General features: G+C 43.9%; 1 protein-coding gene across 1 annotated transcript; it reads right to left on the bottom strand.

Annotated features, from left to right (window-relative positions):
* Nucleotides 1–1,396: 1,396 nt before the first annotated feature.
* Nucleotides 1,397–16,700, bottom strand: gan (gigaxonin). The gene is made up of 13 exons (XM_084018583.1): nucleotides 16,679–16,700; nucleotides 16,028–16,225; nucleotides 15,548–15,662; nucleotides 14,408–14,758; nucleotides 13,912–13,980; nucleotides 13,677–13,828; nucleotides 10,608–10,729; nucleotides 10,378–10,490; nucleotides 9,375–9,524; nucleotides 8,164–8,300; nucleotides 6,338–6,472; nucleotides 6,129–6,238; nucleotides 1,397–6,052 (listed from the first exon to the last, which is right to left on the bottom strand). Exons 2-13 carry the CDS (start codon nucleotides 16,210–16,212, stop codon nucleotides 5,880–5,882), a joined length of 1,812 nt encoding a protein of 603 aa, XP_083874709.1. The 5' UTR covers nucleotides 16,213–16,225; nucleotides 16,679–16,700; the 3' UTR covers nucleotides 1,397–5,879.
* Between the last annotated feature and the right edge of the window lie 5,122 nt (nucleotides 16,701–21,822).

Consider the following 21,822-nt stretch of genomic DNA (forward strand, 5'->3'; position numbering starts at 1 on the left):
CATGTTGCCAGTGAGCTAGCTGGCTAATAGGCCTCTGCCAAGCAAAGCAGCAGCGGGAGTGAAGTGTGATTGACAGATTGACGTGACGTGTCACAATCATATCAGAGTTTCTATTGGCCCAATGTTAACGTGGGTGGGGGTAATGGACACAATGATACAGCACAATTTTATAATTTATAGCAAATTATTTCACAGACCCCATAGCTATGGGTCTGGGGACCCCTTGGAGAACCCGCTCTATGCTTTGCATCTTTACTACATCACTGCTTGTTTTACTCGTTACTGCAAAACCTCAACAGAATTGGTACATAAAGATGGCCGCCGATCTGACCATTGTGCTACGCTGAGGTGAATGAGTGTCCCTTCTACTCCTTATTTCTGTGAATTTAACAAGTTCACTTACTGGTATCAACCTTTCAAAATAAAAGCACCTACTTTATAATGTAAAAGTATAAAATGATCACAACCTCGGGGAAACATTGAGAAAACAAGACAAACACGAAAACAACAAAGTCTACAAATATACCGGACACGCCGAAGGTCATTTACAAACCTGGCTGATATATTTACACCCGGTCTTCCTGCTCCTCCTGTTCGAGACGACAACATGAGTCAATGGCCTCGTAAATGGAATTTGCTTACAAATCGATTCTATAGCCTACTAAAACGAAAGACTGCTTCCTCTTAGTTCTTTATGATCGCAATGACACATTTTTTCAGTACTTTTAACAAGTTTCCTAAACGTTTAACACAGTTAGCATAACATCCGACTGTGTAAGCTTTACAATTTACACATTTGTTGTTGCTGTCACACAATATGCATCCAGTTAACACAAATTTACAGTTAACAAAATTCAAATGCTTGAACTCCTTTCACACACAAGCTAACAAGACCAAAACAATGGATTTTACTGCCAAATTTACAAATGCTTTCACACTGTATGTCAGAACAGATGGCATCATGTTGTGTTTTACACAACACTTTCTGCTTTTTGCACTTCCGGGTAGACGCTAACGGCATTTTGTTGTCTCTGTACTTGTACTCTGCACAATGACAATAACGCTGAATCTGATCTAATCTAAACAATTTATGGCTAAAGTCAAAGTGAACAGCTGTTCATATTGTAGATTGAAATACAAATATATCGCATGTATTTTTTTGCATAGCTACTGAGAAACAGCAGATTGAAGTTGCAAATAGATCAATCACAGCTGAATACTGAGCAGATAACACTCAGGGGGTTGATTGCATGACCATATGGTATCCAGTAGAAGAGGACCTCTTTGGGCTGATCTTGTGTAGAAAAGGAACAATATACTGTAGAGCTTCTCATCACAATCATGATGTCATCACAATGTCTATAGATAAAAGAAAATAAGAATGCATTCAGTCAAATTAGTCTTTAACTTGGTTTATTGTGTGTTTTGTCTCATTTTTGGCAAATGAATTGCAGTCAAAATATGACTGTAATAATAAAAACTATTTGTGTAGAACATTTCATGCACAGAAGCAGCAAAAAAACAAAAACAAGAACGATCTCAGGTTAAAAGCTACAAGCTAAAGTTAAGAGCTACAATTGTTTTCTTAAGTTGCTGTTCCACAGGAAGCAGCCTCACCAGAGTTCTTGTGGGATTTTTAAAAGAACAGTAGTGGAAGATCTGAGTTTGAGACATCAAATTAAAGACAATAATTAATATACAAAGGTATGTCAGGCGTTGTAGATTTAATTAGAGCATTAAAAGAACTTAAACATCAACTGTACAGGATGCAGGTAATCAGTGTATGAGCTAAGGGGTAAAGTCATGGCTTCCTTTTTTTATTGGTCCAAATTCTGTCTTCAGCGTTCTGAATGAACTGTCATTTTCTTAAAGACTATCAGGGAGACCATTAAAAAAAGAGAGTTGCAATAATCCAAGTAGCTGGTAGTAAAAGCATGGAGGGGCAATGTTGCATCGTTATGTTAGTTATGTTTATTGCAACCTTGTTTAAATGGCTTCTAAAATGAAGATCAGTCTAAAAGGACTCCCAGATCTGTGATGTGTGTCAAACACTGAGGTGGCGTTCACACGAGACACGTACATTGACGAACCGTTGTCGGACCGGTGCCGGACGAGGGAAGGTGCGTCTGGAGCATGGGGGAGATGCATTTGCAGATGCAGCCGATGCGAGTGACCCACAATTAATTTTGGCATAATGTAACGCAAGCCCAGCAAAGTCAATGAGAACCATCAACAGCAAGGTGTAGTGTGAACGCAACCTGACTGAGGGCACATTCACACTACAGATCCCAATCTGATTGGCTGACGGATCCTTCGGTGCCCAAAAAGTTGAATTTTTCTCAACTTCTCCAATGCGAACACCGCAAGCGAGCGCTGGACACACCTTTCCTCGTCCAGCAACGGTCTGCCAACGTACGTGTGTAGTGTGAACGCAGCTTGAGTCTATGCCTTCCTGCTTTCAGACCTGAGAGCGTAATTACTGTTTTCTCATTGATTAAAAAATAACGTATTACTCATCCAAATGTTAACATCAGTGAGACGGTTAAAAAGACAATTCAAAGAACCGGGGTTGTTTGGTGAAACACACACATATATATAGTTGTGTGTCGTCAGCATAACATCGATAGTGACTAATTATGTTGCTCATGGATGAGGAAAAAAGGATGGGACCGAAATGCTTCCTTGAGGAACACCATATGTGATGTCAAAAGTGAAGTTATAGGGAAATCTGTAAAAAAAAAAAAAATAATTATTCATACATATGAAATGATTTGAGAGGCGCTGGATTATTTACACTAAATCAGCACGTGTATTATTAATATATCATGATTTAATTTTTAAATGTCATGGTTGTTGTCACTGAGTACATCACAATACCCCGACATGGGAGTTACACTCTGTAGAAACAGGTTTTAATAGCATGTACATTATTAAGGAGTTAAGGCGGACCGGTGAGAGAAAAGTGGGCTCACACAAACATTTTCCTTGAAACGTATAGAGAGAGAAAACATTATCTGAAACAGACTTCATCTCTTTGGAGTTATGATGAAACTTTACATAAGTTAACATTATTTTTAATAGATGAATGAATGCATGAGATTTGACGCTTTATTGACTTATCCACCCACCGATAAGAATGATGCTCCAGAGCACTACTAGTGGTCGCCTTTAATAGTTAGCGAGTTGATATTTAGCTAACTTCACTTTAGTCAAATAAAAGAAGATCAAAGCAGTACTGAAGATAAATGATGTTCAACATACTGATGAAGCAGAACCAAAAACATTTTAACTGAACAGTCGATCGTTGGTCTTTAACTTAACTCACTAAGGTGAGAAGTTACAGACTCAGTAAAATAGGTGAGTTCAGTATAAAACTAAGTAGTTACCATGAATGAGTTAATACTGATTTAAAGGGACAGTTCACCCCAAAATCAAAAATAAATATTTATTTCCACAATTGCTCAATCAGTATCTTCAGTAACTGGATCTTGTATCATGGATCTCTGTAAATAGATATAATAATATGAGCAACTCAACAATCGGCAACTCACAGAGAAACTGTCTAGACTGATAAATATCACTACAGGTCAGAGGAATAACATATTTTTGTTCCTTTAACAAAGGTTCGGCTGGTGCAACAGGATGCAGAATTTTGTGATTCAACATATTTAAAAAGGATTATTATTATGATCAAGATGGCAGTTCACTGATTCCAACAGTTTTCTCTGTTTTCTAAACAAAGAATGTCAAGTATTTGTTTAAATTCTGCTGTTTCTGTGATTAATCTTCCATTCTTACAACAGTATGGATTTAAAGATGACTTCATTCTGGCCTTCACTGGCCAGAGTGCCGTGTGTGTGTGTGTGTGTTATTGTATGTGTTGCCGCTGATCTGAGGACGGACAGCAGCAGCTGGAACTCAGAACAAACGGGGTCAAGGGATGCCAAAAGTGTTCTCAAAGAGAGTTGGGTCAGGGGTTGCAGAGGCAGCAACACGTCAAGCAACTCAAAGAGCTGAGCGGACCGAGTCCAGAAGGCTTGGGCAACAATTATAACTATCAGGTAAAGTGCTTGTGCTCCGACGTGCAAACATTCAGCTCAGTGGTGAAGATACTTCAGTCCTGCTGCTCAGGAGAGTCCAGATGCTGCAGACCATTACCAACACAAAACAGGTCCCAGTCTGGGATTAATAAAGTCTGTCTTATTACTCCGTGAACGTCACCAGCTCTCTCAATCCACCTTCAGATCCAGTCTGTGCAAGGCATTCTGGGATCCGTTTGTGGACCATTTACTTTGTGATGTTCCCATTTTTCATCTTCTCCTCCAGTTAGTGATTTTCTATGTTGACGAATAATTGGCTGCATAGCTGGAAGCAGAAAAACACCTAAGTTCCTCACACACTTTGTTATCTATGTTGTTGCTGATTCTGAGCTTTGCCAACCAAAGACAGACAACAAGTCTTTAACAACGACGTAGGCCGTTTGTGATCGTTGTCTCGTATCCAGTAAACAAGTGTATCATTATTATCTCAAGCCTTTTCTCTCCGTTCTGTTAGCTCGATATTAAACCATCAGAACATCTGATGAATCTGTGATATTGACTTATTATGCTAATAGCAATGAAGCATCAAGTTGTTCAGTTTTACTGGCTAGTTTGCTAGCTAGTGTGCTAATTCCATGCTACAGTTATAGAACACAGCAGCACATGAACTGTTGGGCTTGTCTTTACTACGTCAAGACGAAGCCAGACATGTATTGTGTTAATCGCTATTGCATCTGCTAACGCTAACTAACAACATGCTGGCTATTGTTATCATTATGGTAGGTTAAGTGCTGTAGAGGTCTGTTATAGTGAAATAAATACAGTTTAAACATTTGTGAATCTGAGTTTACTTGGAAGGCTGGGCTATGTGTATGCTAGCAATTAGCATTTGCAATTAGCATTAGTGTTTCACAGGCTATTTGTTTGTTTTGTTTGTTGTTACAGTGATACATTTTTGCTTAAAATAAACTCCAGTTGACAGTCACTTAGAAACCATTCCAGCGTCTGACATGGTCCCGAAGCCGGTGCAGGCTTTATTTGAGCCGACCTGAACAGCACAACATGCAACAAACTTGTTACAGCCGTGTTATTGTGTAGGAGACCCGATTACCCTCCGACTCTAGTGGTCTGACGCCAGAGTCTCACCTCACACTGAAGATTTATACCTAAAAGACCCTTAAAAGGGACCGTTTGGGTGTCTTGGTGTGGTTGTACCTCAAATAACCTCAAAGCCACAAGTATGGATCAGTAATAATACAAACTATTAATGTTGCAAATACAAGTTAACCCTTTTGGTAACAATTGCTTCTTCAATCCACTATGGTGCTGTGGAGTTGTTACTGGTGTGGTCACGGGGGAAAACTTTATCGTAGTAGACAAAACATGTGGACAAACTGCATAATTTAAACGTTTTTTTAGATGCAATAAAAAAAAAAATCACAATATGTTTAAAATCACATTAAGAGTGTTAAGATTGTTTCATTTTTGTTCCGACCGACTGTAGGTAGACGAGGTACGTAGCTCACACAACGCCACTTCAAAACATCCAAACCCTCCCGTCAACTGCCACTGCAGCAAAGGTTGTCAGCATCAAGTGTTTGAATCTCAGATCACCAGTCAACATGCCAAACGAAATACGGCCATTAAAAGAAAAAAAGAAAAAAAAAATCCCACAGAAGAAAAAAAAATATTTAAGTTTATAAAAAAAATTCTCATAAAATGACCACATAATAAGTTATTAACTTTTGTCCCGTCAAGTATAAACCCTTGGATCCTCTATCTACTGTAAATCCTTTAGTGTTCATCAAACCCCCCCTGCGTACCCGGGTCAGACCCCAGTCAGACCCGGATGCGGAACATGCCCTGACTCAGCTGGAGCGGGAACAGCCGACAGTTGGCGATGCGCAGGGCGGCGCAGGCAGTCTTGGCGAGGTCAGTGGTCAACATGGGCTTGGTGGGATGCCACGTCCCGGTGCTGCGGCGAAACTCCCGGATGTAGTCGAAGCTGGTTCCTGTACATACGAGAAACACGGACTCTGTAAAACCTGATCAGAGATCTGCCGGTGTTTTACCTGGTTGTTTACTGACCTGTGTCCAGGTCCCCCAGCACGTAGATGTTGGCCCCGATGGGAACGGCGCCGCAGACGAAGGACGAGCTGGTCTGGATGCAAAGGTTCTGGTCATCCAAGAAGATCCACCTGACCCAGCACAACACAACAGTTAGGGGGGGGGACCCTCAACATTAAGACTAAATGAGTAAAACCCAGAGATAGCGGTACTAGTGATGTATTACTGACCTCCTCATCTCGTCGTGGTAGAACTCAGACTTGCAGGTCAGCATCTGTCGCTGCTCCGGGTTGTCGTGCTCGTTACTCCGGACGCCGCCAAACACATAGAGCTCCTGGCCGACGCCACAAGCCACCGAGCCGAACCTGACGGGGAAACCAGCAGCTGAGAAACTGATCCAGGCAGGGATGTCTCCTACCACAGAACACTTTATTCCTGGATTTGTAAACTCCAAACACTTATCACATTGAAGCAAAACCGTGAAGATATATTATTTTATTGCTATAAAGTAAGATGACCCGCAACAACTGGATGTATTAAAAGGAGACACGCTGAATGATTGTTCACTCTTTAGGCTCTGCTGTGACTGACAGTCAATGAGGCGTGACTCAACAGCCTCAGGTACAGTTACATCATCGCCCAGAGCAACAGGCGTCATTTGAGGGAAATGATAGTAAAACCAACCAGGAGGGTAACAAAGGGCACGCCGTTGTGATTCATTTCCTGTTCAATCACGAGTCTAAAGTATCACAGGCTGAAGTTAAGTGTGTGTATAACAAGATAACAAGACAATAACATGAGAAGAAGCCTAAATATCTCAATATAACACTGAAACGATACCACAGCAAAAATCTAAAATATCAGGAAAGTTATGGAATAATAAATGACAGAATATGGAACTTAAAATTAATTTTCCTAGTTATTAAGAATGTTAAAATTGATTTAAATTGTTTTTAAATTTAAAAATGTACATGTGTGCAGTAATCTGAGTCTCTATACTTAAAAGTCACAGTCGGCAAGTCTGGCAGATCGACTTGACTCAGTCAAATTTCTAATGTTTCCAACACTCACACCCCTCCCCCTCTACCACGAGCTCCTCCACTCCTTCCCATCGTGTGCTCGTCAGTGTGCGTGCACCAGATTCTGTGAACGCGCCCGTGTCTTCTCTCATCGATAAGCATGGAGTACATGCTAGGTAGCCTGGCTAACTCATAGATAGCAACTGCTAACGTCATTTAGCGTATGCCTAGCTTGAGGCATGTGCCTGTGATATTGTAACATGCGTGAGCGGGAGGTGGGATCTGTGGCGTGTGCACAAACTGTGAACTGAGCTGAGTGGACAGGATGATACGGGCGCGGTGGATTTTTGCAAAACAAACAACAAGCTCTACATGCACGTAGAGGTGTTTTATTTTTCTAAAACCGGATGATTTATGTTGTTCTATCGGAGCATAGTTTCGGTTTCAGTGAATGTGATCAAACAAATGTTGCCGACTGCGACTTTAAGCTTATGTGATTTCTTTGATAGTTAACTTTATATTTACTTTAGTAAAACAGCGCCCCTGCTGGAGTATCAATATCGGTGCATCCATCGTGTGAAGTTGCTGCTAAAGCTGCTAAAAGCAGGAAGACCCCACAGTAAGTGTAGAAAGTGGTGTTTGTGAAGAGAACGTCACTCTTTCCCTTTCAGTCCACTTCAGGTTCCTAAGAAACCCGGTAAAACAAGACTTAAACACACGGTCTCTGGTGGATTATGTGTTGGATGGATTACAGGAGACGCTTGGACAGATTCAGAAAAGATGCTGAGTCTCCTGTCCTGCTTTAATCTCCTTCTGACTTCATGTGTCGACTCCATCCTTCAAGTTAGCTATGCTAGCTACATCCTGGACCTGGACATGATGGTCCGACTGCCTCAGCTCTTCTACCCCAAACACTCATATTTAAAGTAGCGCTGCTAATAAAACGGGGTATTGAACCGTTTTTTAACGGCAGGACATTGTGATCTGGTCTAGTACTGGTCCACCCTGCACCACAGGTACCGAGTGTCTGTGTTTACCTTCTCTCCTTCAGAGGACAGAGGCCGGTCCACTGGAGGGTTTTGGGGTCGTAGCATTCAACGGAGTCGAACAGCTTCCCATAGGAGCCGCCGCCGATGGCGTAGATCTTCTTATTCATGGCGGCGTAGCAGCCGACCTGAAGGAGGAGACAGACACGAGTCACGGCGTGTGGGAGGAGCTTCACTGTGAAAGACATTCTGCTTCCTCATTTCAGTTACATTGTGAAGTGTGACGCTGGGACAAAGATAATAATCTAGGATCAAAAAGGAACAACCACACAAACAGGAAGTTTGTTTGTGTTTGTTTTCAAGGGTGTCTCCTTTTATTTGGGTTGAGTGCCTCATATATATATCTACATCTTTGGAGCCCGGCACCTCCAAATGGAGCATTGGCTAACTTGCGGTGCTGGGAGGCCGGCAGGCGAACGTGCCCGGTACGGGTCCACGTGGTCCTCGCCATGCGTCACCTTCATAAAAGGAAGATGAGAGATGTCTCCTCCCACAGAACAGTTACTTCCTACGATAGATTTTTAGAACTTTTTGATCGTATGACTCCTCTGCTGCAGGGAACTGGTCCCTTAGTCAGCCCACGAGGATCCTGGATCTGATCCAAGGATGTGACACGCAAGTTGGTGCGTAAAAGTCAGACCGGGTATGGGAGGGACCGGGCTTCTTCCTCTGTGCCGTATATCACAGGAGAGGACCTCAAGGTTATTTCTTAGTCGCACCTCAAATCACAAACGTTAAAACCCTTTAACCCTATAAAGGAAGAAACTTCAGGCAGATTCACAGAGGTGGTTCCTCTACCAGGACTGACAGACAAACAACAAAATGCAAACATAATCAATTCATATGACAGAGATCAAACAATTGGTTTTTATTACTATTATGTGATTAGTTATGGCATTCTTATTGATCGAGTGATCAAACCTTTGCAAAAGCTTTTTGGAATCAACTGTAGTTAAAGTCGACTACGTTGATTTTTGAGGTTCTTTGATGGAGGAAACATTACGTGAAGGCCTTCTTACAACTTAAATAGGTTCTGAACAGTTAATCTCACCTACTAGAAGTAGACGGACCCTAACTAAAACGTTATCGAGGCTGTCGCTGCATCAGAGGACGCAGCGTAGCTCAAACAAGTCCCTGGGTCACATTCTGTAGACCTGGGGACCCTTAGGACCTGAGAGGTCCAACAGCGTGTGTGTTATTACCTTGCGGATCATTGTCATACTGGTCTGCATCTTCCAGGTGTTGCAGTGGGGGTCAAACACTTCGACAGTGATCAGCTCCACCTCGTTGCTCTCTCCTCCCAGAACGTAGATCAGACCGTCCAGCTCCACCACACCGAAGTTCTGACGGGCCTGGGCACACGAGAACCAGACCTCAGTCTCACATACTCGTTTACCCATAAGGCCTTTGACCTTAAATGCTCCGCTCATGTGTGTGTTGGAAATCTGAGATTCCCCTTAAAGCAACGACATCCAGCTACACTTTTACATCTCCAACAGCGATTTGGGAAGTATATATGGATGTCTGGGTAGGACCCTGTAGGATCAGGATTAACAGTCCCTACATGTACCATAAACTCATGCAGCGCAAAGGGGATGAGCAGTTCTATGTGATTGAAAATCAGCACCTGCGTCTGTCGTTGCACCTGAACGCCACGAATGCAACTGCCCTCCCTGGAATCGGTGACCCCCATTTATATATGTATATTTATGGATTAGTGTTCAATAATGTGTTCCTATGCGGGAGCAAGGGAAAATTACAAAACATAGTTGCAATTTATTATATTTAGCTATTGTTGTATAATTCTTAAAAAAAATAGAGCCAACTTGTTCCTGTGAGAATAAAACTGTTGAAAGTAACCATGAGGACTCGTGACGCGCACCAGCCGTTGGTGTGAATGCAACACACACGGGAGTCGCACAACGTTTCATTGCTGCCTCCTGGTGGTCATGAAGTAAAATTAAAATTAAAATAAGTCCGAGATGTTCTGTAACACAGCTTCAGAAACAACTGATAAGTTTTCCTACTTAAAAATCATAAACAGCTACAAATTCCAATAGATTATTGCTAATTAATTAATTTTCAACCTTAAGGGGAAAGAATAAAAACTGTTCTTCACAGACTGTCGGTGGTTTTTATACTGGAGGATCATCTGAAGTGCTGAACCCTCAGGAGAAGCCCAGTCTCAGAGAGGGGTGAGTTTACCTGCAGCATGGTGGGGATGGGGCTCCAGGTGTTGGCGTCAGGGTCGTACTTCTCTCCGCTGTCTAGGACCGTGTTGTGGTCATCGGCTCCCCCCATCGCAAACAGGAAGCCCTCTAACAGACAGGAAACACGTTATTACTCAGCTCGGCCCTGAACCCAATGACAGTTGTTCATTGATGAGGTACAGGTGAGTTTGGTGGGCGTGTTGTCCAAGCCCAGCCAGCACTGACCGGCAGCGACGAGGCCGTGGCCGAGGCGGGCGACGCTCATGGGCTGCAGCTCAATCCAGGCCTGTCTGTTGGTGTCATAGAGCGGACACATGCAGCGCGTGACGGCGGTGGGCTTCCTGCTTCTGTACAAACACACATCAGAGCAGATACCTGAATATGTTGCTACCGAAACGTTACCACAGCAACAATCTGAAACATCTGTAAATAATAGAAAGAAATATTAAAGGAATGATGACAGAACGTGGAATTTAAATTACATTTTCCATTTAATTAAAAATGTTAAATTGTATTAATTACAAATGTACATATGTGCAGTAATATGATGTATCTGTACTTGAGTTTGTGATTTATTTTATAGTTAACTTCCTATTTGAAACAGATTGCTCATTAATCAGAGTTTAATAAGTCTTAGTCTGTAAAACAGCGCCCCCATCAGCTCATCAGTACCAGTTCAGGTGGTGAGTGGTACTGCAGCACGGAGACAAAAAGCCACTAAATGATAATAAATCCAGATGAAGTTCTGTGAGAAGTTGATGATGGGAAGCTGCTAATGGCAGGAAGACACCACAGTAAGTGTAGAAAGCTCTGGTTCTGGTGAAGTGGTGTTTGTGAAGAGAACGTCACTCTCTTCCTTTCAGTCCACTTTAGGTTCCTGAGAAACCCGGTAAAACAAGACTTCAACACCTGGTCTCTGGTGGATTATGTGTTGGATGGATTACAGGAGACATTTGGACAGATTCAGAAAAGATGCTGAGTCTCATTTTATCAGAACATCTGGTCGCTAATTAGAGTCGCGTTGTTTTCCTGGTTGTCTGAATGGAGTTCTGCTGATCCAGAACCAGCTCAGAGTGGTTATTATTATTATTATAACCTTTATTTAACCAGGTTTGTCCCATTGAGATCCAAGATCTCTTTTGCAAGAGAGACCTGGCCAAGAATGGCAGCACGTAAAGTTACAAACACATCGTCACATTTGAATTTTCGAAATTAGTTAAGAGAATTTACAAGATTGAACATTTGCAATCAAATAAAACATTTACACTCCTGAAGCCTGGATGTAATGGAATTTATTGTGGACTTAAAGCAACACTTAAAGGGATAGTTCCGAATTTTGGACATAAGACCTATTTTCCAAGTGAGCCGGTGTGTTTGAGACGTCTGGAGACGTTTTCAAGAAATTTCATTCAGTTCTTCTAGTTGCCGAGTTCGCTTATGCTATGGGTAGCGCAAGTCAACGGTTCTTAGCTAGACGGGCATTAAAAACAGTCTTGCCCACTCCACAGTGCACCCAAGGCAAATCAATCGTAACGGCAGACTATCGCTGTACATATCTGTGTTGATAGAATGTTTGAAATAAAACCAACCTTGCATTTTTAAGGATTTATGTCTCAGCAGCAGCAGCAGCGTGTCATACTTCCTAGTAGGCTATGGCAGCGGCGGAGTGATATCACCTAGCACTTATAAGTTACCGGTTCTATAATAGTTTGTTTACCTGCTGTCATTGCTACAGACGCAGAGTAGCCTGCAGTGCTAGTTTCTTCAATCTCACAGAAATGGACACTTTTGGAGAATATACTGAAACTTTTGAAGACTCTGATGAGGAGTTTTTTTCCACCCAAACCCAACCGTACCTGTACGAGCCTGAATATACATAGGAAGAATTGCGCGAGAGGGATGCTCAAAGGGCAGAACGTGAACGAGCGTCTGTGGAGACCGAGATAGCCCCCGCTGGAGCTGAGAACCGGGACCGAACAAACGGAGACTGGTGGTGCCAGGAGGGAATCCCCGCAACACGTCCGAGGGTTTACGGGTCTACGGACGGAGCAGAGGTCTGGGTTCGCAGTGCGTAATTGTGGGTTCGCGTGGCCGTGAGCTGCCCGGTGTTTGCGTGAGGTCCAAGCACTTTTCACGCAGGTCTGAGGGCATGAGTCCCGACAATTCGTCCCGGTTCGATTGCCTATTTACGGGCAGTATTTCGGGCGGCGCGTCTTAGAGTTTTGAGTCCTACGGAGCAAAGTAAAGTTCCGCTGCTGCTGAGAAACTAGTTCCTCAAAAAATGGATGATTCATGCGATGCAAGGTTAGTTTTGTTTCAAATATTATTCTATCAACACAGATATGTACATCGACAGTCTAGTGTTTTAACTGTGGAGTGGGAAAGACTGTTTTTAATGCCCGTCTAGCTAAGAACCGTTGACTTGCGCTAGCTATAGCATAAGCAAACTCGGCAACTAGAAGAACTGAATGAAATTTCTTGAAAACGTCTCCAGACGTCTCGAACACACCGGCTCACTTGGAAAATAGGTCTTATGTCTAAAATTCCGAACTATCCCTTTAACACTGCTCCCTGTTGCAATTACAGAACTTACTTGACTTCCATACAGACACAAATAAGATATAATGTAAGCCTGACAGGCTGTTGGTCATGTTTAATAAAAAGTACATTCATGTATCTGCTTTGGGGTCAATTCTTAATGTAAACATTCATATTTTTAATAACGCACCAGGTTAGAGGGTTCCTTGTACAATTTACATCATTAAATCTTTTAACGTCTCCACTATTTTGTATTTTTTATTGTCCATTGTATTGCAAATATGTTTTTATTCTCCTCGTCTCTGTCATGCATTTTAATTTTGCCTTTATTTTCTTTTAATTCTTCTATTTTTTCACTTTATTGTATGACATGTTATGATGTGAAGCACTTTGAGTCTGCCTTGTGTATGAAAGGTGCTATACAAATGAAGTTGCCTTGCCTATTAGTTAGAATCTATTTTATATCCAAGCAAAATTGGTATTGTAACGGAAATATCCCTAACCAAATTGATGTTGAATCGAATCAAATCAAATCGGAGATTAAATCGAATCCGGACCTTGTGAATTGGAATCGAATTGATTCGGGAAATCAGTGGCGATACCCAGCCCTAGGCTGAACTCTGCACTAATTTAACTTCTTCCCCCAAAACGCTTCTTGTGTAGGTCATAAAGCCTCCATGGAACCGAACCATTATTGTGACAAATAATTAAATTAAGTCCAAATAAGATAAAAAAGGGATAAAACTACAGACTCACTTGCGATCCTCTCCCCCGGCGATGACGATGCACTCGGAGTAACCTCGGGGTTTGAAGGCGGAGAGCAGAGCCGTCCCCTGCGGCGGACCCTCCACCAGCACCTGCTGACAGTGGTCTCTGATCACCTCCCTCATCAGCGGCTCTCCCATGGCCTGATGGGAAACCACACAGCGAGGTAAGCCGCCGAGCTAGTCCGAGTTGGGACTCACATCGGTATTCCATGAAGCTTCCCTACCTCGTCTCTCAGGTAGGAGGAGTCCAGCGCCTGCAGCCGGACTGCAGTCATCACTTCCTTCAGGTGCACCTACAAACACATAAGGAAGACGAGACACTCACTTTCAGCACCAACAGCTGGATAAATCAACTCTTCGGCCACTTGGGGACAAGCTGAGCAGAGAACCTGACATGGACGGATCACCACCGTGTTTAAAACTTTATATAGTGAACACGTTTCCTGTTTGCACATCTGGCAGACACAGAGATACACTATCATTCATCGTGTCTCTCTCCACCTGGCAAACAGAGAGGCGGTCAGTTTAAAATATAATTCTGCATGTCAAGAAAGTTATTGTACCATTTTTACTGGCCGTGTATCGCGATACTTTTAAACTGTGTTTCTTTTAAACTGTGTTTAAAAGTTTAAAAGGTTAACAATGTAACATAAAATACGATTCTAATGAGGCACCCCATCGCCTCGTTTGCACGCGGACCCTGAAGTAGCCCCCACCTACCTTGCGATCCTGCGAGTCATGAGCGAACCATCGCACCACTGCCTGCAGCACGTGCTTCTCGTTGCCCACGTTCAACTTGTCCATGGCGAGGACCTCGCGGAGCCGCGCTGGCGGCAACTCCCGGAACTCCTCGGTGAGCGCCACGTCGGCGAAGTAAGTCTGCAGGAACCTGGTGGCGGCGTAGTGGACGTGGTTGAGGCAGTAGTGCAGCGAGAAGAGCCGGATGCCGATGCAGTTCTCCGCCGTGATGCAGCTCTCCAAGAACTGGCAGCACAGGGACTTGAGGTCGGTCATGAGGAGCAGGTCTGAGGCCTGGACCATGTCCTGGATGGTCTCTTCACTGAGCGTGATCTGGGTGGTACGGACGGGACAGATGCGTATAAAAAGGACAGTATAAACAGGACGTTATAACAGGACAGTGTAACAGGACGTTATAACAGGACAATACAACAGGACATAACAAGACATTGTAACAGGACGTTATAACAGGACAATACAACAGGACAGTATAACAGGACGTTATAACAGGACAGTGTAACAGGACAGTATAACAGGACAGTATAACTGGACATTATAACTGGACATTATAACAGGACAGTATAACAGGACAGTATAACAGGACAGTATAACAGGACATTATAACAGGACAATACAACAGGACAGTGTAACAGGACAGTGTAACAGGACAGTATAACAGGACAGTGTAACAGGACAGTGTAACAGGACAGTGTAACAGGACATTATAACAGGTCAGTATAACAGGACAGTATAACTGGACAGTATAACAGGACAGTGTAACAGGACAGTGTAACAGGTAAGTGTAACAGGACAGTATAACAGGACAGTATAACTGGACAGTATAACAGGACAATACAACAGGACAATATAACAGGACAGTGTAACAGGACAGTATAACAGGACAGTGTAACAGGACAGTGTAACAGGACAGTATAACAGGACAGTATAACAGGACAGTATAACTGGACAGTATAACTGGACAGTGTAACAGGACAGTGTACCAGGACAGTATAACTGGACAGTATAACAGGACAGTATAACAGGACAGTATAACTGGACAGTATAACAGGACAGTATAACAGGACAGGCAGGGACCAATGACCTGAGCATGACACTACTCACTTCACCGCTGAAGATGTAGTCCAGGATCTGTTTCATGATGGGCATGGAGACCCCCTGCATCTCGATCCTGTATGTGGACCCGTCTGCCTTTGGGGGATTGTAGTTCAGCTTGGTCCTAATGGGGGAACCATGAACAGAACTGATTATAAAATGGAAAACATAAACCTGAAGCACTTTTATAATTTGTTTTTTGACAGTGGACACATCCAGGATCTCAAACCCTGTCCTGCTAGACAAAACCCACGCAGACACAACCTGTTCCCCCTGCTGCATTCTGGGAAGAGATGCGCAGGTGTTGTTGTCACCTGACTTCAGAGCAGCTGGAGTCTCCTAAGCTCCTCCTCCACCCGCCACATGTAAGATAGTTTGGTTTTGTGTGTGTTTTCTTATGCAACCAAACAGGACAACATAACTGAGTGCATGATGGGATGTGGTGCTGGTGTGAGACCAGGTCCAGTGTTCCCTGCCGGGTCAACTGACCTCACATAAGGGCTGGCAGCGGCCAGGATGTTCTTCTGGACAGGAAGCTCCTCTCCGTCGACCACCAGCAGAGCATCGTGGAAACTCTGCTCCTGCCAGAAGGTGCGCAGGACCCTGAGGAGCTTCTGGGAATGTTGCGGGTCCGAAACCCTCGAACCGGTTTCACTGGATACAGGATCGGGCATGTCTAGGCTTCACCTAGAAGAATGGAACAGGGTTACAGTAGGCCTATTACAATGTGGCAACATTACAAAAACACATACAAACGTGAACCACTTGTGATCCAGATTGGAAATACTTCACACCTTCCTGAGACAACTTGCAACTTGTCAGGTCGCTCAATGAAGTTGCTGGTGAACGCGTTACGTAAATGCTAGGCTAGTAAGTTAGCTAAACAGGCGACAACATCCAGAAACAACAGCTCCGAAGCCACAAGACGAGAGCAGGTGAAACGGTTCACCGTCCAGCAGTGAGAGAGGCACCTTTGCTAACGTTAGACTGGTTCTGTTAGCAGATTTAACTGAACGTCACTGGCGAATGGGGCGCAGCTGCACGCGCACCAGCTTTACGTTCACAACGGCGCAAACTCGTGACGTCATGTTTTTTATTCTTTTGAGTACTAGTGCAACACGGGCTTTGTAAGTGTCTTACCTTGAGACCTGTCTGTGGGTTTGGGCTGCAACGAGTCCTCCGGCGAGAATGTGAAAACTAGACGCGGAGACATGCGATGTGCTGCATTCACTGTACAACAAAAAATACGGAAATATGCAACTTTCGCTCATATGAGCCACCAACCCACCCAAATAAAGATCATATTGCAAAAAGACCTACGTGCTTATCTCGAAATGCTTGTTGATGCACCTTTTGTAAGACAAGAGCATGAATAGTTAACTCATCTTTTCTATGTTTGCTCATTATTTGAGAATGATATTCTAATACGACAGTTGAAGGGGAAAATGTGATCACTTATTTCGAATGTAAAGATAGGAACGTATGTTTTATTGTAAACATTTCTATTTTATTAAGTTTCATAGTCACAAAGATAAATTCTCTCAACCAATCCCATGTTTTCAATTATTCTTAATTATAACTGATATGTACTTTGAGTCTCTTTAATTTGTAACAAATAATTGTTACAAATTGTTATTTTACCACCATATTATGTGAATTGTATTTGTATGTGTATAATGTACATTCATTAACTGAGATTAATATTTGTAAATTGAATTCTAAATAAAGTTTTTTTTAAAACCCATCTAAGTAAAGATAAAAGATAAACACATCTACATGCGAAGTTGTGTTGTGATCAAACATAGCAGATTTGTTGAATAGCTTAAAAATAGCGGGCACAACTGCAGCTACATGTGTAAAACTCTAACTACAGTCTGCACAGCAGCAGTTCATGTGGACCAAACTCTAATTCCCTTTGCATTGCTAATTCATTGTTTTAGACTTGGTAGTGAACACATATAGATATAGGAAAAGAGAAGAAATACTTTTTTTTAGGAAATGGACCAAGCAAGACAGGAGAAGAGTGGCAGAGAGACAGGTTGGTGGAGGCAGAAGAGAGGCAGGGAGACAGGTTGGTGGAGGCAGAATACAGGCAGGGAGACAGGTTGGTGGAGGGAGAAGAATGTCAACAATAGCATTAGTAAATTACTACAGACAAAATAAAAATATATATCAAAGCGAACTGCTGATTTTCATTCCTTCTTGTTTTGCCTAAAAATGGTATGCTATAAAATATAAATGTTCATGTAAAATAATTTCACTCTCTTCTTTAAAGAAAATATTGATTTGTGTGAAGTCACTCAAATAATTCAAACTGTAAAGAAGAAAAGTGTGTAACTTGTGTGTTGGTGTTTGACGTTAATGTTTTTCCTCTCAGTGTGTTCATAGTGACCGTGTGTGTCGTCTCCATGCGGATTGTTCACAGTGTTTCGCTGCACTGAGCTTGTTTTGCAGCTGATGTCAACTGTTTGGCTCAGGTGACTGTTGGTGACGCAGACTGTGTTAGAGTTTTGCATATGTAGCTGCATTTGTGCCCACTGTCGTTTAGCAATCGAAGAAACTGTATTACCACGGCCATGGTGGTTGTGAGAACTCCCATGGCGCCTGAATGCAGCATGGGTTAGGCGGAAAGAACGCAGATAAACACGGTTCCAATTATTTTGTGGCAACCTACGTGCCAACAAGATCGCGGATACATTACAGGTGCAACAGATATTAGTAAGAAAATAGGAATATATTTGTAAAATACGTTTTTCTTTAAAATTAGGGCAAATAAAGTAATATCTCACTGGGTTGGGGTCTAGTTAGAAACTTCGAGAAGTGAGAAGACGAATAAAGCCGAACGCGGCCATAAAACCAACTGCCGACCTAAAGCTACCGAGAATACCACCAAATAGTACTTCCGGTGTGAGCAAAACCATCTAACACGACACGAGTAAAGTCCATCCATTGTCTACCGCTATCCTGTATTCAGGGTAAGGGGGGCTGGAGCCGATCCCAGCTACGAGTAAAGTATTGCTTTGTAAATTAATGTGAATTATATAAATAAATATGACAATTAAATAGAGAATATTATCTTACTGCATGTATATCCACGGTAATTCTAGTTTATGAAACCTAGTGTACGTAGAGTAACATTTGAGCTTTTAATGTGAAGGAAAATCTAACCCTTGCTGTCTCTCGGTGACTTGAAAAAAGTGTCGCCGCCATAACTGTGGACGAACATGAACACAAACACCGAAGAAGAAGAAGAAGAAGAAGAAGAAGAAGAAGAAGAAGAAGAAGAAGAAGAAGAAGAAGAAGAAGAAGAAGACAGAGGTAACAGCGCTGACGACAATGTAGCTAGGCTATCATGATGCTATGCTAGTTAAGAGAGAATAATCAGTCAATGTACGAGGTTCGTTTATTGTCATGTGCGACACAGTTGGGCAACGAAATTAAGTTTGTTGTCCACGTGACAGGAAAAACAAACAAACTATATTATATGCAGCAGTATGAATATATGAAGTATGACTGCAGTGGAGAAGTAATCTGTTAGTCTTGGCAAGTTCCCTTAATTTAATCAGAATGTGAGACCAACACATTCTTATTATTATTATGCTCATATGTGGAATGCCTTTTGATTCCAGTGCGTGTTTGCCTGAGGGAACATAACTGGAGACGCACAGTGTGAACCTCCCAGCATGCATCGCCCCAATCTGGGCAAACTTTCTCCGTGGATTGAGAGTGTGATCCTGAGCTACAGCGGTCAGGAGGAGGGCGGCGGTGGTGTGGGCGCTGGGTGGCTGAAGGCTCATGTCATCGGCGTGGGTCAGATGAATCAGTCTCAGGCTCAGGGCTCCGACGGCCCCACAGGCCTTCTCTTCCTGTCCGATGGGGAGCTTCAAATCCCCGCCATCCTCACGGCGTCGGCCTGGGAGCACCTTCAGGAGCAGGAGGACCGCGAGTGCTTCACCAGCCTGGTCAACACCACGGTCTACATCCAGGACTACCAGCTGCAGTTTCACATGGCCCTGGAACAGACTAAGTGCAGGTTCGTCTTGTCGGTGGGAGAGCTGGCTATGACCGCAGCCGGTCCGGTCAAAGATAACACGCCGTGCAGCACGACGCTGCCCTCCGTCAGGCTGAAGATCTGTCAGACGTGGCGGACCCTGCTGGATCAGGAGACGAGTCACGACTCCCAGAGGAGCCAGTGTGGGTTTGAACTCTCAGAGCTGCTGGGGGAGTGGCGGCACGACTGTCTGCAGGCGGTGCTGGACGACATCCACCAGAGGCTGATGGCAGCGGATCCACAGCCCTCCACCTCTGCTTGCAACTCATCGTCGACTAACCCTGGAACCTTGACCGCCACAGGCTGGGAGGTCGACAGGGTCATGTATAAGGGAGGCGAGCGCTTCACCGTCCCCATAAAGTGTCTTCTCATCCCAGAGGAAGATGTCCAGCTTGTGCAAACTCCACTTTCTGTTAGAAGCAGGACAACCGGCGGACTTCCTGCAGCCTCTGAGGACAGAACGGGACCTTCAGGGACCACACGGCCGTCTGCTGATGAAGCAGAGTGTCGCACCGCAGCTGTAGAGCAAGATGAAGACGCCATAGAGATTTCACCGTGTCCTGTGGAGGACAGCGTGCTACACGAGGACACGATGGATAGTCCTTTATCCAACCCGTGGGACATCTTCCCTCCGCCATGTGACACCTCTTCATCCTGTGACGCGTCACCAGAAGCCACGCTGACCCGTTTACTGCACAGCCCCGCCTCCGCTGAACTCGTGTCTGACCACTGTGTGACGTCTACCAGCACGCAGCTTCCTGTCCACGGCTCAACGTCGGAGCACAGCAAGGGAGAACTCAGCCTGCCACCCTACCAGAAAGTACCAAACTCCACCAGCGTCATCAATGCTCCTTCACCTCCCGCATGTCCACCAGAGCCTTTTACCGGACTGTCGAACCCGTCGCCTCCCACATACCGACGCCACACCAATACGACGCAACAACATCTGCCCACTTTGGACCTTCTGGAAAAAGACTTGGAGGAGAATGTTGGGAGAGAATCCAGAAAGAGAACGAGCAGTGAGCCCACACCTGGAGGACTGAACGCCTCGGTGGAGGAGGAGGCTCGGGTCAGTGGGAGCCCTCCATCTTGGCTCTTTGACACTCAGGCGGGCTCCGGGCCCGAAGAGGGCCGCGTTCACAAGCAGGGTCAGACCGCTGGGCCGGTCCCGAGGAAGAGAGCTGGCATCCACGGCGATGGCCGGTGCTTCTCTTACTCCTACCAGGCCTCCGGACACAACCTGCAGGATTTCACTCGCTTCAAGGTGGCCGAGTCGCTGCTGAGCTGGGCCGTGAAATATCTGGTGGTTCCCCAGCAGACGGACTCGTCGCTAACGGACTCGTCGCTAACGGACTTGTCGCTAACGGATTTGGCGGTAACGGACGGAGCCGACGTCGGTTTGGGTTCAAAATGTTGTAGCTGATCTGTTTTTGTTTCAGTTCATCCTCCTCTTCTTCAGTCTTGTGTAGTTGAGACTCATGGTCAGTTTACCTGCTTTTTGTGGGGGTTTCAGCCATGTCTTGCTGTGATTCTTTAGTAGATGTTTGCACAGCTGAAAACGAGTAAAAAATATTAAAGATGCATCACAGTTTCTTGTTATTTAACACGCTTGTTGATGAATTTGTCTCGTTGTCTCAAAACTACAATCAGGTCAAATAAGACACCAACCTCTCACTTCTATGAATTAATGAAACTCAACCTCTCAATTCAGAACGACCAAATTCATCACGAACATCTGCTCACGTTTAATCTACCCAAATAAACATATACAGCTTGTTTATTTAATTAGTTTAACATTGCAGGTCTTTACAACATCAGGAAGAAAAGTAATCAATACAAGATGTTGCTGTGTGAACTGTTACTGAAACAGAGTTAAAGGTATTACAGGTGATCTTAGAATTTTGAAAAAAACACAGAAATTTATGAAAGATCTTGTACGCTTGGTTCAGACCTCTGTTGAAAGCCACGCCCCCCAGAACATGTGAACGCGCCCGTTCTACAAGATCGCTGGGACAAGGAGCACAACATTGTTAGCTGACATTGACAAGTAAGAAAACCCCCATCCATCCATCCATCCATCCATCCATCCATCCATCCATCCATCCATCCATCCATCCATCCATCCATCCATCCATCCATCCATCCATCCATCCATCCATCCATCCATCCCGGAGAGAACCCACGCTTACACGGGGAGAACATGCAAACTCCACACAGAAGGAACCCGAACCAG

The sequence above is a fragment of the Eutrigla gurnardus genome (assembly GCF_963514095.1).
Source record: "Eutrigla gurnardus genome assembly, chromosome: 9".
Lineage (NCBI taxonomy): Eukaryota > Metazoa > Chordata > Actinopteri > Perciformes > Triglidae > Eutrigla > Eutrigla gurnardus.